Here is a 24,378-nt window from a genome sequence, read left to right on the forward strand (position 1 = left end):
CTCAGTTTATTCCTGGATGATTACTATTATGTCAATTTCCTTCACAAAGCCATTCATTCTAACCATTTCACAGGTTTTTGAACAGAGATGACACATTTATAAATGTATTAAATTCAACATGTGTGTCACATAAAATTTTACCCAAAAGTGATGTAAATGAGGTCAGAATAGTTGTTTATTCTTGTTTATTGTTGGGCCACTACACAGGTTTGTATTTGTCCACTATAGGAACCACACGGTGTGCTACTTCCTGCTCATTTCCTGTTTTTTTTCCTCCCATGGAAACTTTAATTATGACATCACAGGTTCCAGTCAGGATGGTTTTGAGTTATGACTGTTCACGTCTTGGACAAGAACTGTTTTTGTTATTAATTAGGAAGTATGAAGCAAAAGTGATAAGTGGGATAGTAAGTTTTTTTTTTGGAAGTGTGGTTGTTTGAGGTACGTATCCATAGTGTATTACCTACAGTAGATGGCGGGCGGCACGTGGTAGACAAACGTATTGTAGCCACTTAAAAAAACATCTATATATGTTTAAGTGTGCGCTAAATAATATTTTCACCGCTTTACTTTGCCGTCAGACAGCGCTTTCCAACAGGGAATTGAAGCCGTTAGCTCTGCTCTCTTCAAAGCCACCAGACTCATGAACCTCGCAGAACACGGGAGTTCTTGCTCTACCGCTGCCTCCATCAACATCCATCCACAAACAAACTAATGGATCAAGGCAGTGGTAGAGCAGCAACTTCCGTGTTCTGTGAGGTAAAATTACTGTTTTTGTCAAACGAGTCTGGTGGTTTTGAAGAGAGCGGAGATAATGTCTTCAGTTCCCCGTCGGAAAGGGCTGGTAAAGCAGTGAAAATGTCCTAAATATACACGTGTCCAAGTGTACACCTAAGCTGATATTTTTTACCCCGTCTACAGCAGGACATTGCTTAGTTTACGTGTCGGTACTTCTGCCTGCTTCTCCAAACTGGGGGCGTGCTAGTCTCACATTGCCAGACCTTCCTCCACAGCGCTGCTGAGGAGGATCTGGTGAGTCCACACAGCATTCCAGGATGTGAGAAAAACGTGCTCTGGTTTATTGGCATTTCATTAAACCAATCACAATCGTCATGGGCGGTGCTAAGCGCCGTACGGAGCAATGGCGCCTATGCAAAATAGCCTCGGATAAGTTATAAGTTGTTTTAATCGTGCAACAGAAAACTCAGATTGGACAGATAGTCTAGCTAGCTGTCTGGATTTACCCTGCAGAGATCTGAGGAGCAGTTAACCATAGTTCTCAGAAATCCACCGGAATTTAAAATGGCAACACAGAGAAAACCCAAGGTAAAGGATCTCTGGCCTAAATGAAGAAGTAATCCCGGAAGTGGAACGTTGTGTATATAGACTAGGGGCGTGCTAACCGCCATCTACTGTAGCTAACACACTGACTATGAAGAAGTACCTCATACAACCACACTTCATAAAAATCCGAACTTTCCCTTTAAGTACACAGATCTTCCTTATGGTCTCTGCTTTGACGTGAAGGTTTATTATAGTGGCCAGTCAGCCTGGGAAGTTCAGATGATCCACATCTGTCTCATCGCAGGCCAAATGCTGACCTGGCATTAGTCTTTTCAAATGGAAAGTACGGGAGAGGAAGGGGAAATCCCTCCCTTCCTCCTCAGACTGCTTCTCCTTCTCCTGTCTGATAAGACTGCAGCGCCTCAGTTTGACCCAACAGAGAGTCAGGATGTTGTTTGAAAGCTGCATGTAAGCTTGTGTGAGATCATCATTCATTAGTGAAAATATCTAACTGCATATCTCCAAGCCAACACAGATTACTTTTCATTCGGAATTTCCAATACACACACACAGTTTTAGGTGGAAAACCAGAAAAATTACACACCTTTACAATTTGATGTAATTTGCTATTTAACATTTCCCAGGTGATAATCCGACTGATCAAAAACCTGGGGCACAGTGTGTGGAGTGTGGAGCTATCCCCACATAGCAGCATCTCGAGCCGAGGATCCAGGACTTAGCCAAAAAATTTGAACATCGACAACTTCTCAGTCCCAAAACTGACGGTCTCCTAAGCCCCTCCCCCCCCCCCAAGGGAGAATGAATGAGCGGTGATTGACATGCAGTTAGACCCCCCTCCCCCTGGCCCTGATTGGTGCATCTGAACAGGGAGCGGTGGATTTTTGCAAATCACACTCCAGGCTGTAGGTGGTGCCAGAGGAACTGGATTTGTTTTTTTTAATGACCTGCTTCATGTAGTTCTACTGGAACATAGGGTCAGTTTCAGCAAATATGACGGAAAGTTAGTTTTATAAGTCTTACCTACTGCACCTTTAACGTAAATAACAGCAGCAACTGATTTTTTTTTTTCTTGTCATGCATTAACCTAGAATTATATTTATTTCTAAATGACTCAGTTCCACTAAAACCACACTTTTCCTGTTAGGTGGAGCTATGCCCTACTTGTCCCCAAATGACTGGTCCCCTCATCACACACAGCCCAAAGATGTTAAAAACAGTACCAGTGTGTTTGCAAGATTGAGCTCCTTAACTACTTAAATACTGTATGTCTATAATGTATAATCCCATTTCTGCTGACCAAAGAGCATGCAATATATGTTAAGATTTTGGATGTCTTTTTACTTCAGTATAGACAGCCAGTGGTTACCGTTTATGTCTGGAATTAATTAGAAAGGTTGCACTGCATTACCTTGCAACAATAAGCACCTTTTGACAGAAGTTATTGCAGAATTGATGCAATGTGATTGAAGACACGCTTCCATTTTCTGCTCAAGAGTCTGCTAAAACATTTACACAAAGTACAAATGTGAAAGAAGACCAATACACATTTAGAATTGTAGAAAACATATTTTACTTTTGAAGACAAATTAAATTTAAAATGTGTTGTTTTGCTTAGACAGCAGTATACATCGTATATGTATTGGTTTTGACTTGTGTACCTATTTTGTCAAAATATATATATATATAATTACCAAAAAATAAGACATTTTTCAGCAGTGACAAAGACCATCATATGTGTCACAACCAAAGCACAGCATTGTGCTACTTCATGACTTTGTTTAGTATTGTTATAGTTAAAATTTCCCTACACAAAAAGTCAGGAGCGTTCAAATTTTAGTTTATTTTACTTTAAAACACAACAGCATGTGATGTAACGTATGTGTGATGTTGTGGTACATAATAATACATACAAAACGAGTTAGGGTGAAACATTTTCGTTTATGGTGAAATGGCGCTAATTGCCATGTAGCCTGAATAAGTCAAATTCTCTCATCAGATCTAAGTCGTTGCTTTACCCGTTGTGACCTAAGTTTGGAATTTATTTTGTGTGACATTTGAAGTTGAATGGAACTGAATAAGCCAAAGAGCTTTGGCAAAATCGGATGAAGTTCACACATGGTGGTCTGAATTCAACATAGTCTGGATGCAGTCCAAACCACAATGAGCGTGAAAACAAAGGAAACAGATGGAGAGGACGAGTGGAGCAAAACAATGCAAACTTGGATGGAAATGAGATGCTTGTGTGGAGCGATGAAAATGAGTGTGAATGACCAGGGGGTGTCAACTCCAGTCTTTAAATTGTAATGTAAAAAACATGTTGAAAGAGAAATGCAAGTGAGGTTCAACACACCTCCTAACCACAGTGACCACCTTCTGTGTGGAACATTCCTTTCCAATCTCCTCTTTACAGCACGTTATCAGAGACTATTTTCGACTGGTCTCTACATCGGCCAGTGGGGTCAGGCAGGCTGTCATTCTCTGATTTTTTTCACTGGGCCATACAACTCGAGGGCTAAACATAAGGGCAAATTGGATATACTTAGAGCTGATGACATTTGACAGTTGAGAAATTTTCCCTCGGTTATAGCACTTCTGGCCTTTCGGATTTGTCCTGAGACCTAAAATAAAGCATTCTGGATATACTGGCAGAAACTCAAAGCATTGTATTTTAACCTGGATTTTTTTCCCAAGTGAAAGTAAAAACATCTTAGGAGTTTTTTATTTCACTACCTGAGGTAGTAAAAACAACCAAGTTTGAAGGGTTGTGAAAACATCCTTATCCACAACTGTTATCCACTAACAGATGACTTAGATTTGCAGTTAAGTGAGATAAGAAGCAAAGGGCATAAAGACTGTAACCATTCCTAACCACCAAGGCCAGGGTTAAACTTTCAATCCAACGCAACGACAGGAGTCAATTCTATATACACAATCCTGTCCCAATTATTTTACTATATGTGAGCTTGGATGAGAGGAGATGGGAGTAGACCCTGACATACAGAATACCACTGCAACAAGTATTGGTCGGGTTGGCACTAAATTGGCAAACCTTACCATTTGTCTAGTGCCAAAGACAGATCAAAATATCACCCCCTGAAAAGTACAAGACATGCTAACTTGAAAACCATTGACCAGATTGCCATGTCATTTACTGCACATGCATGTCATGTTAAAGTAACAGTTCAACCTTTTTGGGAAATAGGCTTATTCACTTTCTTACCGCGAGTTAGAGGAGAAGGTTTATACCACTCATGGCTGTAACCTAAATATAAAGCTTCAGCCAGTAGGCGGTTTGGCCACAAAGGTTTCCCGTTGCATGTCTGTTTATTTTGATCATATAATCTTCTTTTAGTGCAACCCTTGGGGACATCTTAACCCCATGGATTGTCAATATGTTGTTTGTTTTATCCAACACTTTGGCATTGTGGGGAGTAAATTATGTTGCAGATGATTGTAAGACTCTATTGTGTATGGAGTTTAGACTTGTGTTGAAGAACAAGTTGTTTTTGGATATCATGGGACAAGGACTGGAGCTGTAGCAGAAGATGAGTTTGTGACAGAGATGGATTGAGAAAACGTGTTGAGAAAGGGTTGGCTCGGTATCATGACCCAATAATGGCTCATGGTGAATATGAGGAGCTGCACACATTCCATACGCAAAATAAATACGTAAATCACTCTGAGGCTTCTTGTTTTGCAGAGCCAAAGAGAAAGCTTTCTCATCTGGGCTTAATCACAGTCATAAACGTTTGAGAGAAGAGTTGATTGAAAACATACTTAAACTTCAGATAAGCAACACTCCAATATTCTGGATTTCTCGTGGCATGTGAGTGTTTTTGTTCAGACACAGTAACTAAGTATTAGCCTGCTTCTAACCATTTGACTGTGTGTCTTAGTTGCATGTCTGTCACTATTCGAAAGTTGAGACATAGACCTTCAGTAAAGCGCTAAAAGACATATCTAGGGTAGACTGGATACGACACCAGACACCCTGATATAGAAGTCTGGATATAGGGGAGTTACAGCAGAGACACCCCCACTCTCCTGGATCACTGCCAAGATAGATAGCTAGTTCAGAAACATACACAGTAACACTCGTGTTATGCTTGATCAGAATTAGTTTGTATGGCATGTTGTCTGACAACCTCTGAAATCATAGTTTTTTTCCCAACAGCCACATGTGAAGGCAGGGTAAAAAGTTGACCGTCATGAAGACAGAGGAGATGCGATACCGTTTACATATGGGGATAACGGTTCCAATTTTCCGACTCTTGAAAGCGCTTGGTTGTTCGCATGCAAAGTAGCAGAAATAGTTGTGTTAAGAATGAAAGAAGGGAGCTAGAGAGCTCCTCACCCCCGCACAGCTGGTTGTGAATGTGGGAAACTCAGTTTTTGCAGATAGCATCAGACACAGGCCTCTCTAATCCGATGTCGGAAAGCTGTGGTTGTCCGACCATGTGTCAGAAGCTGTTCTGATGGAGTATAATGGCAGTTTAAGTAGTCACCTGCGGGCTATTGGCATTTCAAGATCCCTTATCACAAACACCACCACTGACAGTGTGGACAACAGAGTTAGACAAACTATGACTGGAGCCCTGTTAAACGTGAGGTATACTCACCGCAGTCGAGCTGTTGAGCGCCAGTGTGACGTCATGGGAGCGCCGTAACTGTTTATACTCGCGTGTGGTGGTCGCGACACTATTTTCTGTCTTCTCCTGACCAGAGGGGGCGCTAATGAGGAAAGGCTACCGACTTTGCTATTTCTATGGACTAGAAGAAGAAGAAAAAGGTAAACAACTGCAGAACTGGCAGCAGCATTGACGTCAATGCTTCGATTTGATTCGATGACCTACTTCGTCAGATCAAGCCTTTCATTCACCATAAAAGAACGCATCTCAACCCAGTTAGTTTACAAGAGAGACTTGCAGTCGCTCTGAGAGTCAGGACTGATCGCGTCGGGGTCCTGATCACCCTGTCGGGGTTGTGTTCGCTATAACAAGCGCCTTGCTCTACATTATCCCTTACTTATGCAAGTTTGCCAGATCGGGTAGCGGATCTGTAGATCGAATTAACTGGACAATGTAATGTAATGGAGAGATCCACTTCCAACCTGTAGGGGGAACAGATGGGGGAGACAGAAACTATCAATACTGTATTTATAATCAGTCATAAAATAACAGTAGGTTATTTTATGACTGATTATGAATACAGTATTTTCCTAAATGTGAAATGTATAATACTGTATAGTTTTTGCTATCAGTTTGGTATGACAAATAGCTCTAAATAGTATAATACCATGATCCTGTAGTACCCATGAGCCATTGCTATTGCTGTAGAAGACACCAGCCAGAGGTATGAATCAGAGCTGCAGTTAAAGGTATAATATGCATGGATGTATAATAAGAACTGCATACAGCATTCAAGGCAAAGTCCAGTTAATTCCTATGAGAGTTGCTCAGTGGCGCATGAAGCCATCATGGAGCCCAGCCTGATGATCGGCGCTGGTCCCGTACTATAAGGCCCATAGAGTTAATTGTGCGTTTTTTTCCAGACTTTCCTAATGTTTTTGGACCGAATGGATTAAATTCTGATAGTGAAACGGGTCACACAAAGCAGTGAATCAGAGGAATTAAACTGTATTTTCTGATTGTTTCACGGCGGTTACATTGTAAAGGACAAATAAACACATACTGAAGGTGCCACATTGACGGATTATGAGTGAATGCAGAGTTTCAGTCTGCGTGTGTGTGTCGGTTAAACTTGTGTGTTGGTATCATATGCTGAAGGGTGTGACAAAGCGTCGGTACCTGGAAGTGACAACGGGCTGCAATCTTCACTTTGTCGTCTCGTTGACTATCCCTTCACGGAGAAACAGCTGATTGTGCATTGTGAGTTCTGTCTGTCTGTTTATTTTGTATCGATATTTTTATCAACAAAAGAGGGGCCCTGCAGAAAAGGTTTGGGAACTACTAAAAAACAAGATTTAAAAACATTGGAGCACTCCTTTAAATATTGGTGCATCAAATTTGATAAAATGGCTAATTTTGTGTGGAAAAACTCTGAATGATTACAGCTGATAAGAACCCTTATAATTAAAAAGCTTTAGTCGTCTCTGTGGTTGAGTTGCTGTGTAATAAGAGATCCAGATCACATGTGCCGTGCGTGTTCTCCCTATTGTGGTGGTCGTGTATGCGCATACCTTCCCCCACCCCCACCCCTGACCTGGTGATGCTTACGCTCAGGCATGCAGGCCAGGTCCCCTCCCAGCAGCATCTCCTCCCTCCTCCCTCCTTCCTTCCGTCCTGCTGGACTGGATGCCGTCGTTTTGTTCTCCTCCTAGCATTTTACTCCAGGCTAGGCTCCCCCTTTCCTCTCTCAGTTCAGCTCATAGCTGCTCACTTGTGTAATGTTTTATAGAATAACGACTCCTGGGTGTTCATTCATACATGTGGTTAGTTTCTTCAAGTCTATGTTCATTATTTCCATCTGTGAGTTGAATCCGTCTGTTTTACAGTAGTTCTGCCCAATATGTACAAAGAGCTTTAATGTGGACACTTTCCTGTTAACATTTCTGTTTAGTGCTTATAACATAATGTTTAGTTTAGTTTATTCACACATTATTTTACACAACAACAATAAGTTTTGATACAAGGTAAAACACTGTGCTGGGGAGGTTAGAAGGGTTTGACATGTTGAATGACCCATCTGATTGGTAGAGTGCTGACCCAGAAACGAGGAGCGGAATGAGCGTGACCAGAGTCTCTCAAAATCTGACAAAATCTTTTAAACTGACCTTTGTTGATCTGAAATGAAGACAGATTCAGCAACTGCACGGCCTATTTCTCGCTTAAAATGTTTTCAGAAAACACGTTTCAGTGAACTATTTTAGTACAATATGAGATTGTATTCTGAACAAGCCGCCATGACAGTCTGGCTTTGAATTTCCGGAGAAACCAGACCCACGTGATGTGTTCGTCCAATCAGCTGCCGGTTTTCATTTTTGGGCGACGATACAGATTAGCCTGCTGTTATGCAGACGTATTATGTCCCGTCGCTTTAGTGTGTTCCTAGGCACTTTTTTGACCAACTCGGGGAGACTGATCAGTCCAACTGCCTTTTCTGCCGAGGGTAGGCCGTCTGGTCGGTGTGTCTGGGCCTTTAGTAACACTAGTTACACTAAGCAGCATGATAATTAGAAAAGGTGTTCAAAATGGGGGGAAGATCTTAAAAGTCAGTGTTAATTAGGGGCCTTTTTAAGGGCCTTGTCGATTTTAATGATGCTAGTAGATTGTTCCAAAGAGATGGTCCTCTGTATTTTAATGTATATTGGTTAAGGGAGATGGAAGTCCTTAAAGTGTCCTGTGTTGTATGAGTGAATCTCTGTGGACAGCATACAATGTTTTGGAAATCTTGGCCTATTGTCTTACGGGGCCTTGACCTGGTTGCTGTGTAAATAGTGAACATTGTAAATAGTTAGTTTGTTACTTGCTGTTTCAAAAATTGTGCTTGTGGGCAGCACTGTCTTAAGAGTTACCCCCATACATATACGGAACAAGTAACGAGTGGCGAGATAGGCTCAGTGGTTACATTGTTCTCGCAAACTTTCAGGCTGCTCAAACGGGTTTCTGATCAAACTATCAGGGAATCCACGCCAGCACAGGTGCTTTATAGATAAACTGTAAGGCGGGTGTCTTCAAAATACCTTCCGTTAAAATGTCCACTTTTGTTTTGTTCTACAGACCCATCTGTATCCGCTTTACACACACGCATATGCACACGCACACTCACACTCGCACACACACACAACTTAAATACTTATCTTCTCTTTGGGACCCACTATTGCACCACACTTACACATGAACGTCCGTTTTGTTGTCTTACTGTATGCATATATGGATGTTTTTATGTATGCATACCTATGTATATATGTTGTATCACTGTCTGTTAAATCCCCCGTTGTGTTTCAGCTTCACCAATTCAGAGAAGAAAAAAAAATGGTTGAAGGTTTAGTCCAAGCACCTCTCAATGAATCATTTTCCATCTGCACTGTACTCTCTTATCCACCAGTGCGGTTCATAACACGAGGTGGCATTCTGAATATGGATATGAAATCTGTTTTGACACAGTGGCATAATGATCCAAAACAGTAACATTTGCTCTTTCTTCTCTTTGTCTAGACTACAGCGTCCCAGAGGCAAATAGCTTTTCCCACAGCCACGGTTTCAGTTCCAGATCCATGATACACACACCCAGCCGCGTCATGGCCGTGAGTACCGCCTGCCGCTACTGCATTACACTACAATACATGCAAGAAAACATGGAAAAGAGCTGCCCAGTACAGATCAGTGCAAAAAGACTGTAGGTTTGGGATACGTTTAGTGTAGCTTAGGGCAAAGCCTGGTAACACAGCAGCTTAAACCATGTGCATTTACAGTGTCCGGTACGATTAGTTCTTCTGACATCACTACAAGAATTGGTGGTTTGTTTTGGTATTTTACACAGTGTGAACAGGATTCACTGTACTCTCCATGCAGCCAGCAACATGTCAGTCTGACTGAAGATCTTCTTTGTGGAGTTTATTCTTGCAGACCACAGATACAGTACACAAACAATCTGGATTGGAGATTGCACTCACAAAGTTAATTGCTGACATTTATTCTATTCGGGCACTTTACAGAGTAGGTCTAGACCACACTCTATAATTTACAGAGACCCAACAATTTCCCGCCAAGAGCAAGCATTTGGTGCAACAGTGGCGAGGAAAAACTTCCTTTTAACATTCAGAAACCTCCGACAGAACCTGGCTCTTGGTGAGCGGCCATCTGACGCGCCTGGTTGGGGGAGGGGGGGATTCACAAAGAGAAAGAGAGAGAGAGTGTGTGTGTGTGTGTGTGTGTGTGTGTGTGTGTGTGTGTGTGTGTGTGTGTGTGTGTGTGTGTGTGTGTGTGTGTGTGTGTGTGTGATGCCTAGTTTCCTGTGTAATGAGGGGATTATTAGCAGCATTCCTTTTGTACTCCCTTTCGGTTTTACTTCCAAATGAAGTGGTTGAGATAATCTGGATAAACTGTTGGCTTGTTTACCACTGACATTTCATTTCCTGCGTCTTTCTTGTCCCAGATTTCTGGGTTCAAAACCCAGCCAAAACAATGAAAATAACAACATAAGTTGTAATAAATTAGAATTGTACTTCAACTATAGCAATCTAAAACATTATCAATCAATCGATCATTCACTCAGACTTTATTTGCAGAGCTCTTTTTATGCTTCACGGAGACCACACAAAGCGACGTGACTTTGTAATTAATAAAACACTCAATAACAGCATACTCTAAAAACAAAAACATGAGCTGATAGCATTTCCTCAGCTCGTGTTCAGCGTGATAGCCCAACATAAACACCAGAGGCTGGATCAGAAAGAAATAAAATCTTCAACTTGGTATATTCCAGCTTAGACAAAGAAGTAAAACAGGCTAAAACAGTACTTTTTCTCTCAAAGAGTAGCACAGTGTTCATCACTGTTCATTCCTTGAATGAAACCTTGTGAGTCAAGCCTAAACACACACACACACACACACACACACACACACACACACACACACACACACACACACACTACACACATGTGTATGCATACTGGTACCTCTCTGGTCTAATTGCTGACCAAATTCAGAACAATGTGAAGGCAGAAGAAAAATATAAACAGGATGCATGTCTGTTTCTTTTAACTGGCCAGTCTAACAATGCACAAGCAGCGGTGAGCTTCCTGCAGCTTACTGTACAGTAGCCTGGCTTTACTGTAATATAGGAAGAGCTGTTGAATGTGGAACCTCTCACACCAGCTTTTTGCTGCCCTGGACGGTTTCACCAGCCTCAAATACTGTTTATGTAAAACGGCGAAAAAAGAAGATACTCATGATACTTTTCTTTTCGACCTTACACCAAACAACTTTTCAAGCTATTCCAGTGTCACAGAGAAATTTCCAATTTCAGTCCATTGGAATGAAATCATGAGAGTCTTGCTAGAACTGGGGCGCGCTCCCGTCGTCATAAAACTAAGTCCAAGCTGTCTTAAGTCAGTCTTTTTCCCGTCTTGACGTTCAAACAAAAGCAAACGTGTTTAAATTCTTTTCAGAGTCTTCAAGTGTATGGTAGGCATTACCTGTTCTGTAAGAGCTTCTCTATAACTACTTTTTGCAGTACTGAGGAAGTTATAGGAACATTTGCCTTTTTCATTTCAGAAATTCAGAAATAATGGTGTGTATCTTGGTCTGCTACTGTGTGTCTGTTAACCTTTCATTTCTCCCCACACCTCCTGCCCTGCAGATGCCTACAGCACCCCTTCGCTCCCCCGGTTTCTCCTCTCGCTCTGCTGTGGAAAGCAGCTCCAAGGTGAGCCATAAAGCCTCCAGCACGGCCCCGAGCAGCTTCAGGTCCTTCCAGTCACAGAGCAGAAGCAGACGCTCCAAGTCACTGTGCCAAGCAGACCAGGAGGCACTTCCTCTCACTGTGCTGCCTCCTCCAGAGAACGCCTCCTACATGATCACTGTGCCTCCCTCTGGCACCCTAAGGCGCAGCCTCAGCGGGACACTGGCCCAGGACAGAGGCTGCTGGCAGGCCGAGGAGCTGCCGTGTCAGTACACCTACAAAGGCCCATCCCACCGCACCATCAGCAGAATCACCAACCGGCAGCAGCAGCAGCTGCAGCAGCAGAGCTCTGCCATTGGCCAGGAGGGCTGGGTGGGGACTGGCAGGGGCGTCCCCATGGCAGGGGACGGCTGGGGGACACAGTGGCAGCAGCATGTGTCCAGGGCCAACCATGCCATGGGGACGGGCCAGTACCAAGCCACGCTCCACCGGGCCGCCTCGCTCCGCAGTGTGAGGAGTGTCGGGAAAGGAGTTGATATCTTGGATGGAGCGTCGATACACAGCAACGACCCACTGGAAGAGTGAGACATATTATTCATTCATTTACCTGGCTAAAATATCTGGGCCGGTTATATTTATTATTTGTTTTCTGGATTAATGGATTAGTTGTTTGGTCTATAAAATGTTAGAAAATTGTAAAAAAATTGTGTGTGTGTGTGTGTGTGTGTGTGTAGTATGAAGAGTCTGGACATGGCTACAGCTGTCAAATATCTGTCTGAGTCCGATGATGCCTTGCAAGTCCTGGGAGCGGCATACATACAACACCAGTGTTACCATAGCAATGATGCCAAAAACCAGGTAACACGCTTTATTGTGTCCGGTCATATTTCTCTTATTTGCTGTATTTATCTATTTGTGTTTGATTATATCATTTCATTTAGTCTACCACATGGTGTCCATCACCAGCACTTCTTATCCATATGTTTGCATCAACACTATATGGTGATCCTCTCTCTCTCTCTCTCTCTCTCTCTCAGGTCCGTGCTCTGCATGGCGTCCCAGCTCTTGTTCAGCTTTTCTCCAGTGACAGCCTAGAAGTGCAGCGCTTTGCCACCGGCGCCACGCGGAACCTCATCTACGAGAATGCTCACAACAAGGCGGCACTCATCGACGCCGGTGGAGTGATGCGTCTGGTCAGCATCCTGAGCAAACCTGACGAGGAGCTCCGAAAGACCATCACAGGTAGTAATGGTCCTTGCTTTCAGATGGCTTTGAACCCTGCCATTGAGCTTAAGGTATTTACTAGGGCTGTCAATCGATTAAAATCTTTAATCGTGATTAATCCCATGATTGTCCACAGTTAACACAGTGATTAATTGCAAATTAATTGCACGTTTTTATATCTTCTAAATGTACGTTTAAAGGGATATTTTCAAGGTTCAAGTGGTACTTTAGACTCGACATATTCTGGTGGTAACTCCATTCACATCGACAGTACATGCAAATTACTTTAGTCTTGTGGAGAGAACCATCTGGAAGGGCTTTGAAAGTCAACTTGGCGTTCAAAAGACCTTTTTCTTTATCTATATTTCTGCTCATGGAGCTTTGTTTCTGCTAGCCAGCCACAACGTTACTGCTGCATCGCTTCCTGATTTACCAAACTACAGAGCGGCCCCAGGCTCGAATCACAGAATGCGCGTACGTCAAAAAGATTTGTGTCGTTTAAAGGAATTAGCGTTTAGCATTTTGACAGCCCTAATATTTACACTACCGGTCAAAAGTTTGGGGTCACTTAGAAATTTCCATTCCACTCCATTATAGACAGAATACCAGCTGAGATCAGTTGCATTGTTTTTTTAATCAGGGCAGCAGTTTTCAGATTACATTATGTGCTTACATAATTGCAAAATGGTTCTCGACTGTTGTAGAAAGAAGTGGCTGATCTTTAATGCAATATCTACATTGCCCATTATCAGCAACCAGTCATCCAATGTTCCAAAGGCACATTCTGTTTACGAATCTGATATCATTTTAAAAGGCTAACTGAGAAAACATTGGAGAACCCTTTTGCAATTATGTAAGCACATAATGTAATCTGAAAACTGCTGCCCTGATTAAAAAAAACAATGCAACTGATCTCAGCTTGTTGTTACTGACTGATCTTTATGTATATTGCTGCTTTGAATTACTCAGTTATTCAGGCTACAGGTTAAAAACGTGTTTGCTGTGGCTGCAGGTGTCCTGTGGAATCTGTCCTCCAGAGACAACCTGAAGGAGAAGCTGTCCAAAGAAGCTTTATCAGAGCTGACAGAGAACGTACTCATCCCTCTGTGCAGCAGCATGCCACTCAGCCCGTCTGAGAAAGACATCTTCTACAACACCAGCGGCTGCCTCAGGTGACTACACAAGAGCCTGCCCAACCTATCACCCTGTGCCCAACACATGTTAATGTTCTATGGGTTAGACACTGTAATCATACCAGAAGTTTGAAATTGTCACATTTGTTAGTTAGCAGTATACAAAAAGTACAGCTGTGGCTCATGGGAAAGTCATGTTTTGCAGTTATTTGGTCATTAGTCTGAATCAACAGCAGTACATTTCCAGGATAATTGCGTGACATTGGAAGTCCATCACCTTCCGCTCTCTGTGTGTTGCCGTTCTCAAACTCTGTTCTCTTTGGTAAACAAAAACCAGAACCTTCGAGCTGGCAAGCTACACGCTGAAAATGTCAAGTTTTGAAGAAAACTTTACTTTACTTCAGAGACAAACGTGCGTCACTTTGTAACACACGTTATAATGCTCGCCTAGCTGCTAGCATGGCACTCCCTCATGCTCTGCAACTGACTGGCTAGCAGTACTTACTGCGCATGTGCGACTCCCAACAAAGATGGTACAGAAGTGCAATGCCTCACTCTGTAGCTAAAACACAGAGCTCAACACAGGGTGAAAAGAGGAGCTGCAGTAATGTGCAGTAGGCTACAACAAATATATGGTGTTTTCTGAAAATTAAACCACATAAATCTATTCTGGTACAACCTCTAAATACAATTATGAACCTGAAAATAGAAAAAGCATAATATGAGCACTTTAACCATATATCCAGCTTATTTAAATAGCTCACGTTACTGAATTGTGTAAACAGTTATCTTCATTTAATATTGTTTGTGGCATTTTCTTTTGCGCGGTGCAAATGTTCCACCAAAACAAGTTCCTTCCCAAGACTATTTTGAAGTTTGGTAATCAGCCAAAGTATTGGAGAAATCTAAATGTTGACGTGATGATGGCGCTAGATGAAAAGTTAGAGGCTCTCCAAAGTCATTCCTCTTCATCCTGAGGGGGGCATGGACATCTGTACCAAATTTCATGGCAACCCATCCAAAACCCACCTGCTGGTGGCACAAGAGTTTAAATTGGTGGATCACCAAAATAATAAGGATTCATCCTCTTAGGACACTTATGCCGGTACAATGTTTCATGGCAATCCATCCAATGTTTGTTGAGATATTTCATTCTGGACCAAAGTGGTGGACCAACCGACTGATCAGTCAACTGGCACTGCCACATCAAGAGACCTACTGCTAGCATGGATCAAAAGTAACAATCATACTCCAAAACCAATGTTCGAATGTTCCTCCACGTTGTTTTCCTCAACTTGGTCGGCTGAATGACACTAAATACTACATTATTCATTAACCCTACCTGCTGTTGCTATGGAGATACCAGGCAGAAACATACATTTTAAAGTTAAGGACAGGGGCAGCACTTGATTGCTTCTATTGGAAACAGCATGATTAATTAAAGGTACATTCACATAGATGATCTCTTTACTCTGTCTTTACAGAATGCAGATTTTATTCACTTTAACAGCTTCTGTCAAGATCATATAAACATAATTTTTCCATAGCATGGAACTGAAGTTACACTGGATTACACCTCGTAAAGCATGTCTCTGAGAAGTTTATTGACAGATAGAATTACATGTAAGTGCAGTAAGATCCAAAAAATAACTCATCCTTTCAAAGTTTGTGCTATAATCACTCAAAGATTCATTTTATGAAGACAGCTTTACTGCAGTACGTTCCAACAGCCTAGCCTGGTTTTAAATTTCTCTATCTGTGGGTTTGACTGTATAGGAACTTGAGCTCAGTGAATGAGAGGACGAGACAGAAGATGAGAGACACGCGAGGCCTGGTGGACTCTCTGGTGTCCTACATTCAACAAGCGGACAGGGCAGATGACAAGGTAACTCTGACATGCACTGTTATAGCCTGTGACATTTTGATACACTGTAAATGACAATGTCTGATTTGAAAATCACTATGGTCAGGCCTGGCAGGCCCTTTAAAACATCAATAGCTAGGAGCACCAACCACCAAAGCTGGAGATAAAAAGACCAAAAAGATTACACAAAATGAAAGACTCCACAGCTTCTTATGACATTTAATAACATATTCACGTTAAAGGAAAAGTCCTGTCTATATTTTTCTTTTTGTCAACAAATCCCATGACCCAAGACCCAAACCAACACTTTGTTGTTAGTCATGCTCTCAGTAATTTCCAACTCCCCTTCCTTTTTAGCGGCAGATTAATCCACATTCAGTGCTCTAATGAGTATGTGTAGCAGCAGGGATTGAGTCAAAATAAACTACAGTGTGTGTTCATGGTAATGAAGGAACATGTCAGCCAGTGCAACAGTGTGGCTCACTGATGTGTTTCAATAGTTTTTGAGGAACAATGGAGCTCTATGGCACAGAGGGGTAACATATACCAGGCTTTGACTACTTAGCAAGATCAATTTTATTGTTGGTTCGGGTCTTTTCTAGCCTGGGTAAAACCCTTACGAACTTCCGGCAAATTTGAGATTTGCTCTGCAAGTCAGTCTGGCCAAGAGCCCATTCAAGCCCATTTCCAATTTTTCCAAATCGAGGCACCAATCACCACTGTTGAGGCGGGCTTTACACGATGACGATAGCGCAGCGACGGCGAGCAGCTTTTTGTTTACATTCAACATGGCGGCCACCGAAGCGCAGCAACCCGTTGATGCCGCTGTCGCTGCTACGTCACCCGGATCATTCGTCTGATTGGTTGAAGGACTATCCAATTGCGCCCAGAGGCATTTGAGCAGCGTCCGATGGTGATGCCCCTTTGGAAATGAGCTGTAAATGAACCTTCCCCAGACCCACTCTCAGTTACAACTGAGAAGGGTCTGGTGTCAACCAGGCTAGGTCTTTTCATGAGATTTGTTGTAAATAAGAAAACTTTAGAATATCACCAGCCGGGCGCCTGGGTAGCTCACCTGGTAGAGCAGGCGCCCATATATAGAGGTTTACTCCTCGACGCAGCGGCCGTTTGACTCTGCCCTGCGTTCCTTTGCTGCATGTTATTCCCCCCTCTCTCTCCCCTTTTAGCTGTCCTATATAAATAAAGGCCTAAAATGCCCAAAAAATTCACCAGCCGTATCCTTTAAAGCACTGCATTAGAAGCGTGTTGCATTATTCGTTGGTGTTTCTTCAGCCTGGCAGCTCCACTGGAATTGCACTAAGGGACTAAGGAATGTTAGCTTATTATCCAATTCAGTACTTTATCTCTCAGTTCTTCGTTGTGAGGTACAGGAACCTGCGTTACTAGTGATACTTGGATAAATCTTTAACTAACTGGCAGATGATTGACAAAGGCTCTGCTTCCATTAGACAACAACATGAACCCTTCCTTCCTGCGTCTGACTTGATCAACATGCTGTGGGAGATGTCATCGGTTTTAAAACTGAAAAAAATAAAAACACAAGGTGGCAGCTCTGGAAAGTTCGTATTTGATCTAAACTCTCCAGCTAAATCTGATTTGAAATAATATTGAGTAGAGGAAAAAGGTCATGCTGAGTTGTGTTACAACGTATTTAAGGTTTATGGATTGAGTTAGGACTCATTGTTGACAGCATTAAGACCATTCTCTATAATTTGCTGGCAGGAACACATTCAATTCCTCTATTCCGCAGATACTCTCCGTTTGTCCAAGACAAATTTCCTTCAGGACAATAAAAATCTGGCTTATTTTATCAATTCTTCGCTCATGTACAGTACTCAATTATGTGACCATTATAAACGGTCTCATTCACTTTAGTTTTCTCTTCTTCTAGATGATTATTTACTAAAAGTATTGTAGATGGTTTTCTAAAGTATTCAATAAAAAGATCCAACCAGATCCACTTTTGGCAATCTCGGCCTATTCTGTCAAGGAAAGGATTTTGTTTGTATAATCTTCATGTTTTTGAAAATACTGTAGTTAAATGAGATGAGATGAGTGGCGTAGCTCTGTGGATGGACTGCAATGTGTGCGGTTCACCACTTTGGTCCAGAGCAGTGTTGTAGTACTCAAGACCAGTCTTGGTCTCAAGACCACTTTTTGAAGGTCTCGTCTCAGAATTGACTGCATTTTTACTCGCTCTTGACTCTGAATCTTATTTCAAGACCACAGCTGCAGGGATATCACTAAATTGCCTGTGCATTACTGTTATTGGATGTCAGACTTTCTGCTCCAAATGCAACCAATAGCTTGACTAATTTCTAATTTGAAATTTGTTACTGTTAATCACTTCTCCCAGACCCTTTAACACGCACTCCCAAGAAAGTGAATGCGGGAAACAGGAGAAAAAGCTCTGGCTGTCTGGCACTGGCTTAGTCTTGGTCTTGACTTGGTCTCGCCCTGCCTTGGTCTTGGTCTTGTCTTGGTCTCAATACACTCTGGAGTTGGTGATGACTTGGTCTCGGTTTAGGTGGTCTTGACTACAACACTGGTACAGAGTGAAATATCTCAACAACTACTGGATTAATTGCCATGACATTTTGTACAGACATTCATGATGTCCAGAGAATGAATCCCACCCCTCTGACTTTTCATCTAGCGCCACCATCAGGCCAAGGTTTACATGTAACTAGGGAACTATATCAACATCTAAAATGTGCTCACAACGCTGTGTTGGTTCCAGTTTGATAAACCAATAGTGAAAGCGTGAAGATGTTTCTATGCCTCAGTAACCTGTTAAACATTCAAGGACATCAGGCATTCAACTCAGATTTCATATGATCAGAGTACGAACTTCAGCATCAGCTTATTCCACCAGTTGTGCAGTTTACATGTTTCAGCATCCACTCAGGCTAGTTATTTATTTATTACTGCAAATGGTCCACTCTCACCCTCCTCTTGTCAAACCCCAATTCATTTGGTCTCCTGTATCTGTCTTTCTTAATGTTTAGGGTTTGGAGAATTCATTGTGTGTGATGAGGAATCTGTCCTACCAGCTGTACACGGAGCTTCCTCCCTCGGTCCGACACCGTCTGGAGGGCCCGACGAGAGCCTCGGCCTCCAGGGACAGTGAGGCCATCGGCTGCTTTACTCTGTATAACAAAAAGCACACTGAGGTACAATTCATCACACATCGTGAAATGACACGCCGGAAACACGACTCTAAGCTAATGCTTATGTTGCTCTGCGTCTGCAGGATGTGTCAATAGCCAACTGTTTGCTAGCATGTTATGCATACTGTAACAACTTTAAAAGGTGATATTATGTCAATGTGTGTTTACAGCTAGTTCCGTTTCCCTTAGTTAAAATCAATCAATCAGTATTAATCAATTAATACTGCTTAAGTCTTAGGTCCTAAAATATAAAGTATAGAGTCAATGACAATTAATGTAACTACAACTTTTAATAGGAATTATCAGTATGGTTATATTCAGTGATATTAAAGCAGAGTTACATGCAGGCGTATCCAACATGTGATTTTACCAAAGAGTTGTTTTGCTTTGCTTTTTTTCCCTCCATTTTATGTATTTATGTATTCATTTTATTTTTAATTACATTACTTACCTTTAAAGTTATCATACGTTTGTCCCAAATGCATGTCCGCTTTTTAGACCCAAAGTTTATATAATCACAAACATGTTGCATATGATGTCAGCCTACTAGCTTGTCTGCTACAGCCACCACACCCATCACAGCCATGCTCTCATTCACTCTGCGCACTGTCACTGCTATTCCGGCTGCTTGGCAAAAGGCTGTCTGCTGGTGATTGCCCAATGCTTTTCACATAGACTGTAAAAACAATGGACGATACCGATGTCTCTATCTTGTTTTTCTTAACCCAGATGTGACAATTTTTACGAAGAGGGTGGAGCCAGTGTTGTTTATGGTTGCAATGACCCTGTGCTAAGCTAAACGCTAATGAGGGAAAGTTGCCGATTTTCAACCCTTCAGGAGCGAGTCCGGTGGATAATTATAGCTGGGTATTCTCGTTATGAAAGTGTTTACTAGTAAGAACTAGGCTCATTTTCTCATAGACTTCTATAGAAACATAGCCTAGTTGACACCAGACCCTTCTCAGTTGTAACTGAGAGTGGGTCTGGGGAAGGTTCATTCACAGCCCATTTCCAAAGGGGGGTCACCAACGGACGCCACTCAAATGCCTCTGGGCGCAATTGGATAGACCTAAAACCAATCAGAGCGATCTGCTTCAACGTCGCTGCCCTATCATCATCATGTAAAGCCCGCCTCAACGGTTGTGATTGGTGCCTCGGTTTGGAAAAATTGGAAATGGGCTTGAATGGGCTCTTGGCCAGATGGATTTGCTGCGAAGTTCGTCAGGGTTTTCCCAGGCTAATAGAAACAGACTTCTTTTTGCAACCAGTGGAGGTGCCCCCTGCTGGAAATGCACTTCTGCATTGACTTCACTTCTCAGACCCGGAAGCTTCGTCCATTATTTTTAAAGTCTATGGCTTTTATCCACGTATACATCTTAATGAAGGCTTTAATTGTCAGTAATTTATATTGAAAACATGAAGAGAAAATGCATTATGACTGCATGACATTACATGACAAATGTTTTCTACCCATCTCATTCTCTTTTGGAGTCTTACAGACAACATCAACACTATCCAACCATTTTTTTTTTATCATTTTCTGGCCTCAATAACATACTCATTGTTTACAGGTCTGGGAAGCTGGGGTGCTGTTTGTCAGTTGCAATATCATAATCAGAGTTTGTAATGTGCTTGAGGCATTTAGGTACAAGTCATTTTAAAGATGTTTCACTTATCAAGCCTCAACAAGTCAAGCATTAGGTCGGGCCGTTCACACTGAGCAGGTCAGGGTTCTCTCAGGTATCTCGGTAATAGCTAAATAATAAGTGGCTGAGTAGTTAGAAACCTGAGAAGTGTCCTCAGGTCCACAGGGAGGATCCGTTTCCAATAGAACCAACACACAACCAGCAGATCACATTACTCATTTTAATAGCAAGCAGTGGAGGCTAAAGGAATACACATCAGGCCCACTGTTACATGCATGTTCTCATAGTCACCCCAAGAGTGAGGATAAAGGGACCTGTTTAACTATATATGACCTACTTTTGCATGTTGCTTAGAGCAGATCATTAGCCAGGTTATATAGAGGCTGAACTGGGAGGATTTTTATCCTGCTTTAGCAGGGCCTGAGGGTAGTGATCTGTCCCTCTGTCTGTTCATGTGGCTAACACTTTAGTCCAAAGGCAGATGTCTTTACAACTCCAGGCCATAGTGCGACATTCAGGGTCTCTAAAGGATACTCAGTTGTTCTGGTTGGAATCTTTTTCCTTGACTTGCCTTTGGCCCATGACCAAATATCTTGAAAACCAATGGCCAAACTGACTGTGCGCTAACCCCCTCCTCCGAACAGTGATTGTCCAATAACAGCTTAGCAATAGTAACTGGCACTGCCAGCCTGTCAAGCTTTGTATTTGCCCACTAAAGCAATGTGCATCTGCATTTAAAGAGTTTTGAGAGTGATTTTTGGGAGAGTTTTTAGGCCTTTTTCATGATCAGAAACACAAGAGCAAACGTGTAACGAATGAATTAAGCACTGTGTTGCTCTGAAAATGTGAACAATAAAGCATGAATCTGACCTTGGTCTTGTTTGCCTTTTGTTAAATGCATATTGTTTGCATTTTGTTTAATGCAAACAAAACCAAGGCCATGTTCTTTTCTAACAAAAAAGAAGGTGGCAGCTGTTTCACCCTGCATCATGTCCTCACAAGGTACCCCTTTTGGCACTGTGACTATATACAAATATTTCGGCAAAATTGATTAAAGCCTTTCTTTCAAATTCCATGTTGATTAATTAATACAAAAAAATATATATAAAATTATTTATAACCAGTTGTAAACTCTTTAGGCCACTAGCCATCATTATCCATGCATAGAACTTTGCACTGGTATAATTATATTTACAAATCCATCAATGGTCTGCTGCCCAATTATTTATCCACGTAAAGGACATGTCATGTAAACAGTGTTGCCATAGTCTACATTCCCAGGGCTTCATTTGTTTCTCCATCCCCCCCAGTCTGTACAACATTTGGTAAAAGGCCTTCTCCCACTCTGCCCCCTGAACCTGTAATAAGCTGCAGCAGGAGCTGAAGCTGTCCAGGCAGCATGATTCCCCTCCCCTAAATTACTTTTAAGAAATCTGGAGGGAGTGTACATGGGGGTCTGCCTGTTCTTCTTGATAGTTAACCTTAACAACAATTTCAGGCCATTTTCATGAACCATCCCTATATCTACGAAAAGTAATGCACTGTAATTTGTATGTGTTCCACGTATTTATTATGCACCACATTGACTGCGTAGGGAGAAGGTCGGGGTGGATGCATGGGTCTTAAAACACAGGGCTTTCAAGAAGGGGAAGTCTTGTCCAGGAAGAAGTTAAAGGAAAAACACAAGACTTTTACCAGGAAACGGGTGTTTTAAACCAAACCACAATCTTTTTTATAATCTGAACTAGTTGTTTTGGTGCCTAAACTTGTTGTCACCGCATGACAGTCACCTTTGTTAGGCTAAACCTAACTGCAATGGCCGCTGAAACGTCAGCAACCTTGCGGTTCTCTGTACCCGGCTCACAGTCACCTTTTCTCGACAACATTTAACGGGAAAGACCGCTAACCTTAAATGTCATATGACCAGTCGTCATGTGACGTGTCAGCGGTCGCCGTAATTTCGTAGGATATCATACAAATTGTTGTGCATAGATTTTGGTACGATATCACACATGGCACTTTTACACTTCATAACTTGTGTCCTATTTTAAAGAAGAAGAATAATACATACTTTATTAATGTCCTGTCTGTCTGTAACTATGTGTTTTGTTGCTGTTGTGTCTTGACCAGGTGTCTCTTGAGAATGGGACCGTGTTTAAATGAGATTACCTGTATGGTTAAAAAAAAAAAGACGATGTAAGCTAAGCAGCCAAACAGGGTTATGTTTGAATGAAATAAGTCTTTTTTGCCATATCACACTTATAATACTAGGACTAACTAGCTTTACACTGCAAAACAAGAACAATACTGCTTTTTTCCCCCATGTCTTCTACATGAGTCAGCAACTGGTAAGGATACTGACTTTTTGCCTGGAACATGTCAGCTTTAGCATCTGCCTTTTAGCTCAATATAATGTATGTAGGCATCATGTGCGTGTTTAAGGCCCCTTTTGCAAGATTCTCATTTTAAAATGAGTCAGTTGAAAACATGAAATAAGTCAGTCGGAAACAGTTTTTTTTGACCAACTCATGGAGCTAACGTTAGCTTAATTAGTTACAATTAGAGACACCTGACAAGAGCTGATACAAGATAAAAACCGACGTGAGTAAAATGTAATAGAACAAACTTACAGTTGTGTAGCTACAACAGAACGTATTGTAAGTAAATGTACAATAAATAGGCATTTTCTCTCTCTTTTATCTCCATGGCAGCGTAACCAGAATCTGTCCATACTGTCTGAGGTCTCCAGACAACCTAAGGGCCCTGAGTGGCTGTGGCACCCTAATGTGGTGGCGCTCTACAAGCTCGTTCTGCAGAACAGCGACAGCAGCTCCACCAGCCGCGAGGCTGCCATAGGTGCCCTGCAAAATATCACTGCAGGGGAGGCCAGGGTAGGATTTCACAGAAATATTAACTATGCATTCCAAAATTAACTGTCTGATTTCTTTTGTGTGGTTGCTTTGGAGAAGGATTCTTCAGCAAGATAGCCAACAATGCACACAATCAGAACAGAAGTCAGTACAGGCTCATATGATCTTTGCCCCTCTCTGCCAGTGGTCATCGGTACTGAGTGGTGTGGTGGTAGAGCATGAGAGGATGCTGCCCATCCTGCTGGATCTGTTAGACACCAACAGTGACATGGAGCTGAGGTCTCTGACCGGCCTGCTGAGAAATCTGGCCAGACACTCCACCAACAAAGACCACATGGGTAAGATGCAAACTAGGATTGCTGAAGGTGCTTCAATTCTCTTTGGCTCGCATTGCCAGAAAAATCTCCACAGGGGAGTTAGAACTGGCTGCAACACAGATACATTCTGGGATAGGAGAAAGAAACGCTCTGGGTTGTTTGCATTTTTTTTTTTTAAACCAATCACAATCGTCTTAGGTAAGTCTAAGTTCGGACGCAGAAACAGTGGTTCTGCAAAATAGTCTTGTACAGGAACGTGTTTTGGTGAAACATTTGCACCCTGCAAAAGAAAACGCCACATAAAATCTTAAATGAAGTTAACTGTTGACACAATACAGTAACGTGAGCTATTTAAATTAGCAGGATACATGGTTAAACCTCATTTGCTCTTACCAGTGTATCGCTGTGTGTAGGCTACTTTGTCCAAAGCAATCCCCACCAATCGGTCCCAAAATCTTTACAA

General features: G+C 42.1%; 1 protein-coding gene across 1 annotated transcript in view; it reads left to right on the top strand.

The window, feature by feature from the left end:
* The window catches only part of LOC144518542 (plakophilin-3-like), a 39,270-nt gene that overhangs the window by 3,714 nt on the left and 11,178 nt on the right, over positions 1 to 24,378 (top strand). Inside the window, exons 2-10 of the mRNA XM_078251335.1 lie at positions 9,483 to 9,571; positions 11,629 to 12,251; positions 12,405 to 12,528; positions 12,708 to 12,912; positions 13,907 to 14,066; positions 15,804 to 15,912; positions 18,921 to 19,085; positions 23,440 to 23,619; positions 23,783 to 23,936. Coding sequence (XP_078107461.1) covers positions 9,483 to 9,571; positions 11,629 to 12,251; positions 12,405 to 12,528; positions 12,708 to 12,912; positions 13,907 to 14,066; positions 15,804 to 15,912; positions 18,921 to 19,085; positions 23,440 to 23,619; positions 23,783 to 23,936 — 1,809 coding nt within the window. The remainder of the gene's footprint in view (positions 1 to 9,482; positions 9,572 to 11,628; positions 12,252 to 12,404; positions 12,529 to 12,707; positions 12,913 to 13,906; positions 14,067 to 15,803; positions 15,913 to 18,920; positions 19,086 to 23,439; positions 23,620 to 23,782; positions 23,937 to 24,378) is intronic.

The sequence above is a fragment of the Sander vitreus genome, chromosome 1 (genome assembly GCF_031162955.1).
Source record: "Sander vitreus isolate 19-12246 chromosome 1, sanVit1, whole genome shotgun sequence".
NCBI lineage: Eukaryota > Metazoa > Chordata > Actinopteri > Perciformes > Percidae > Sander > Sander vitreus.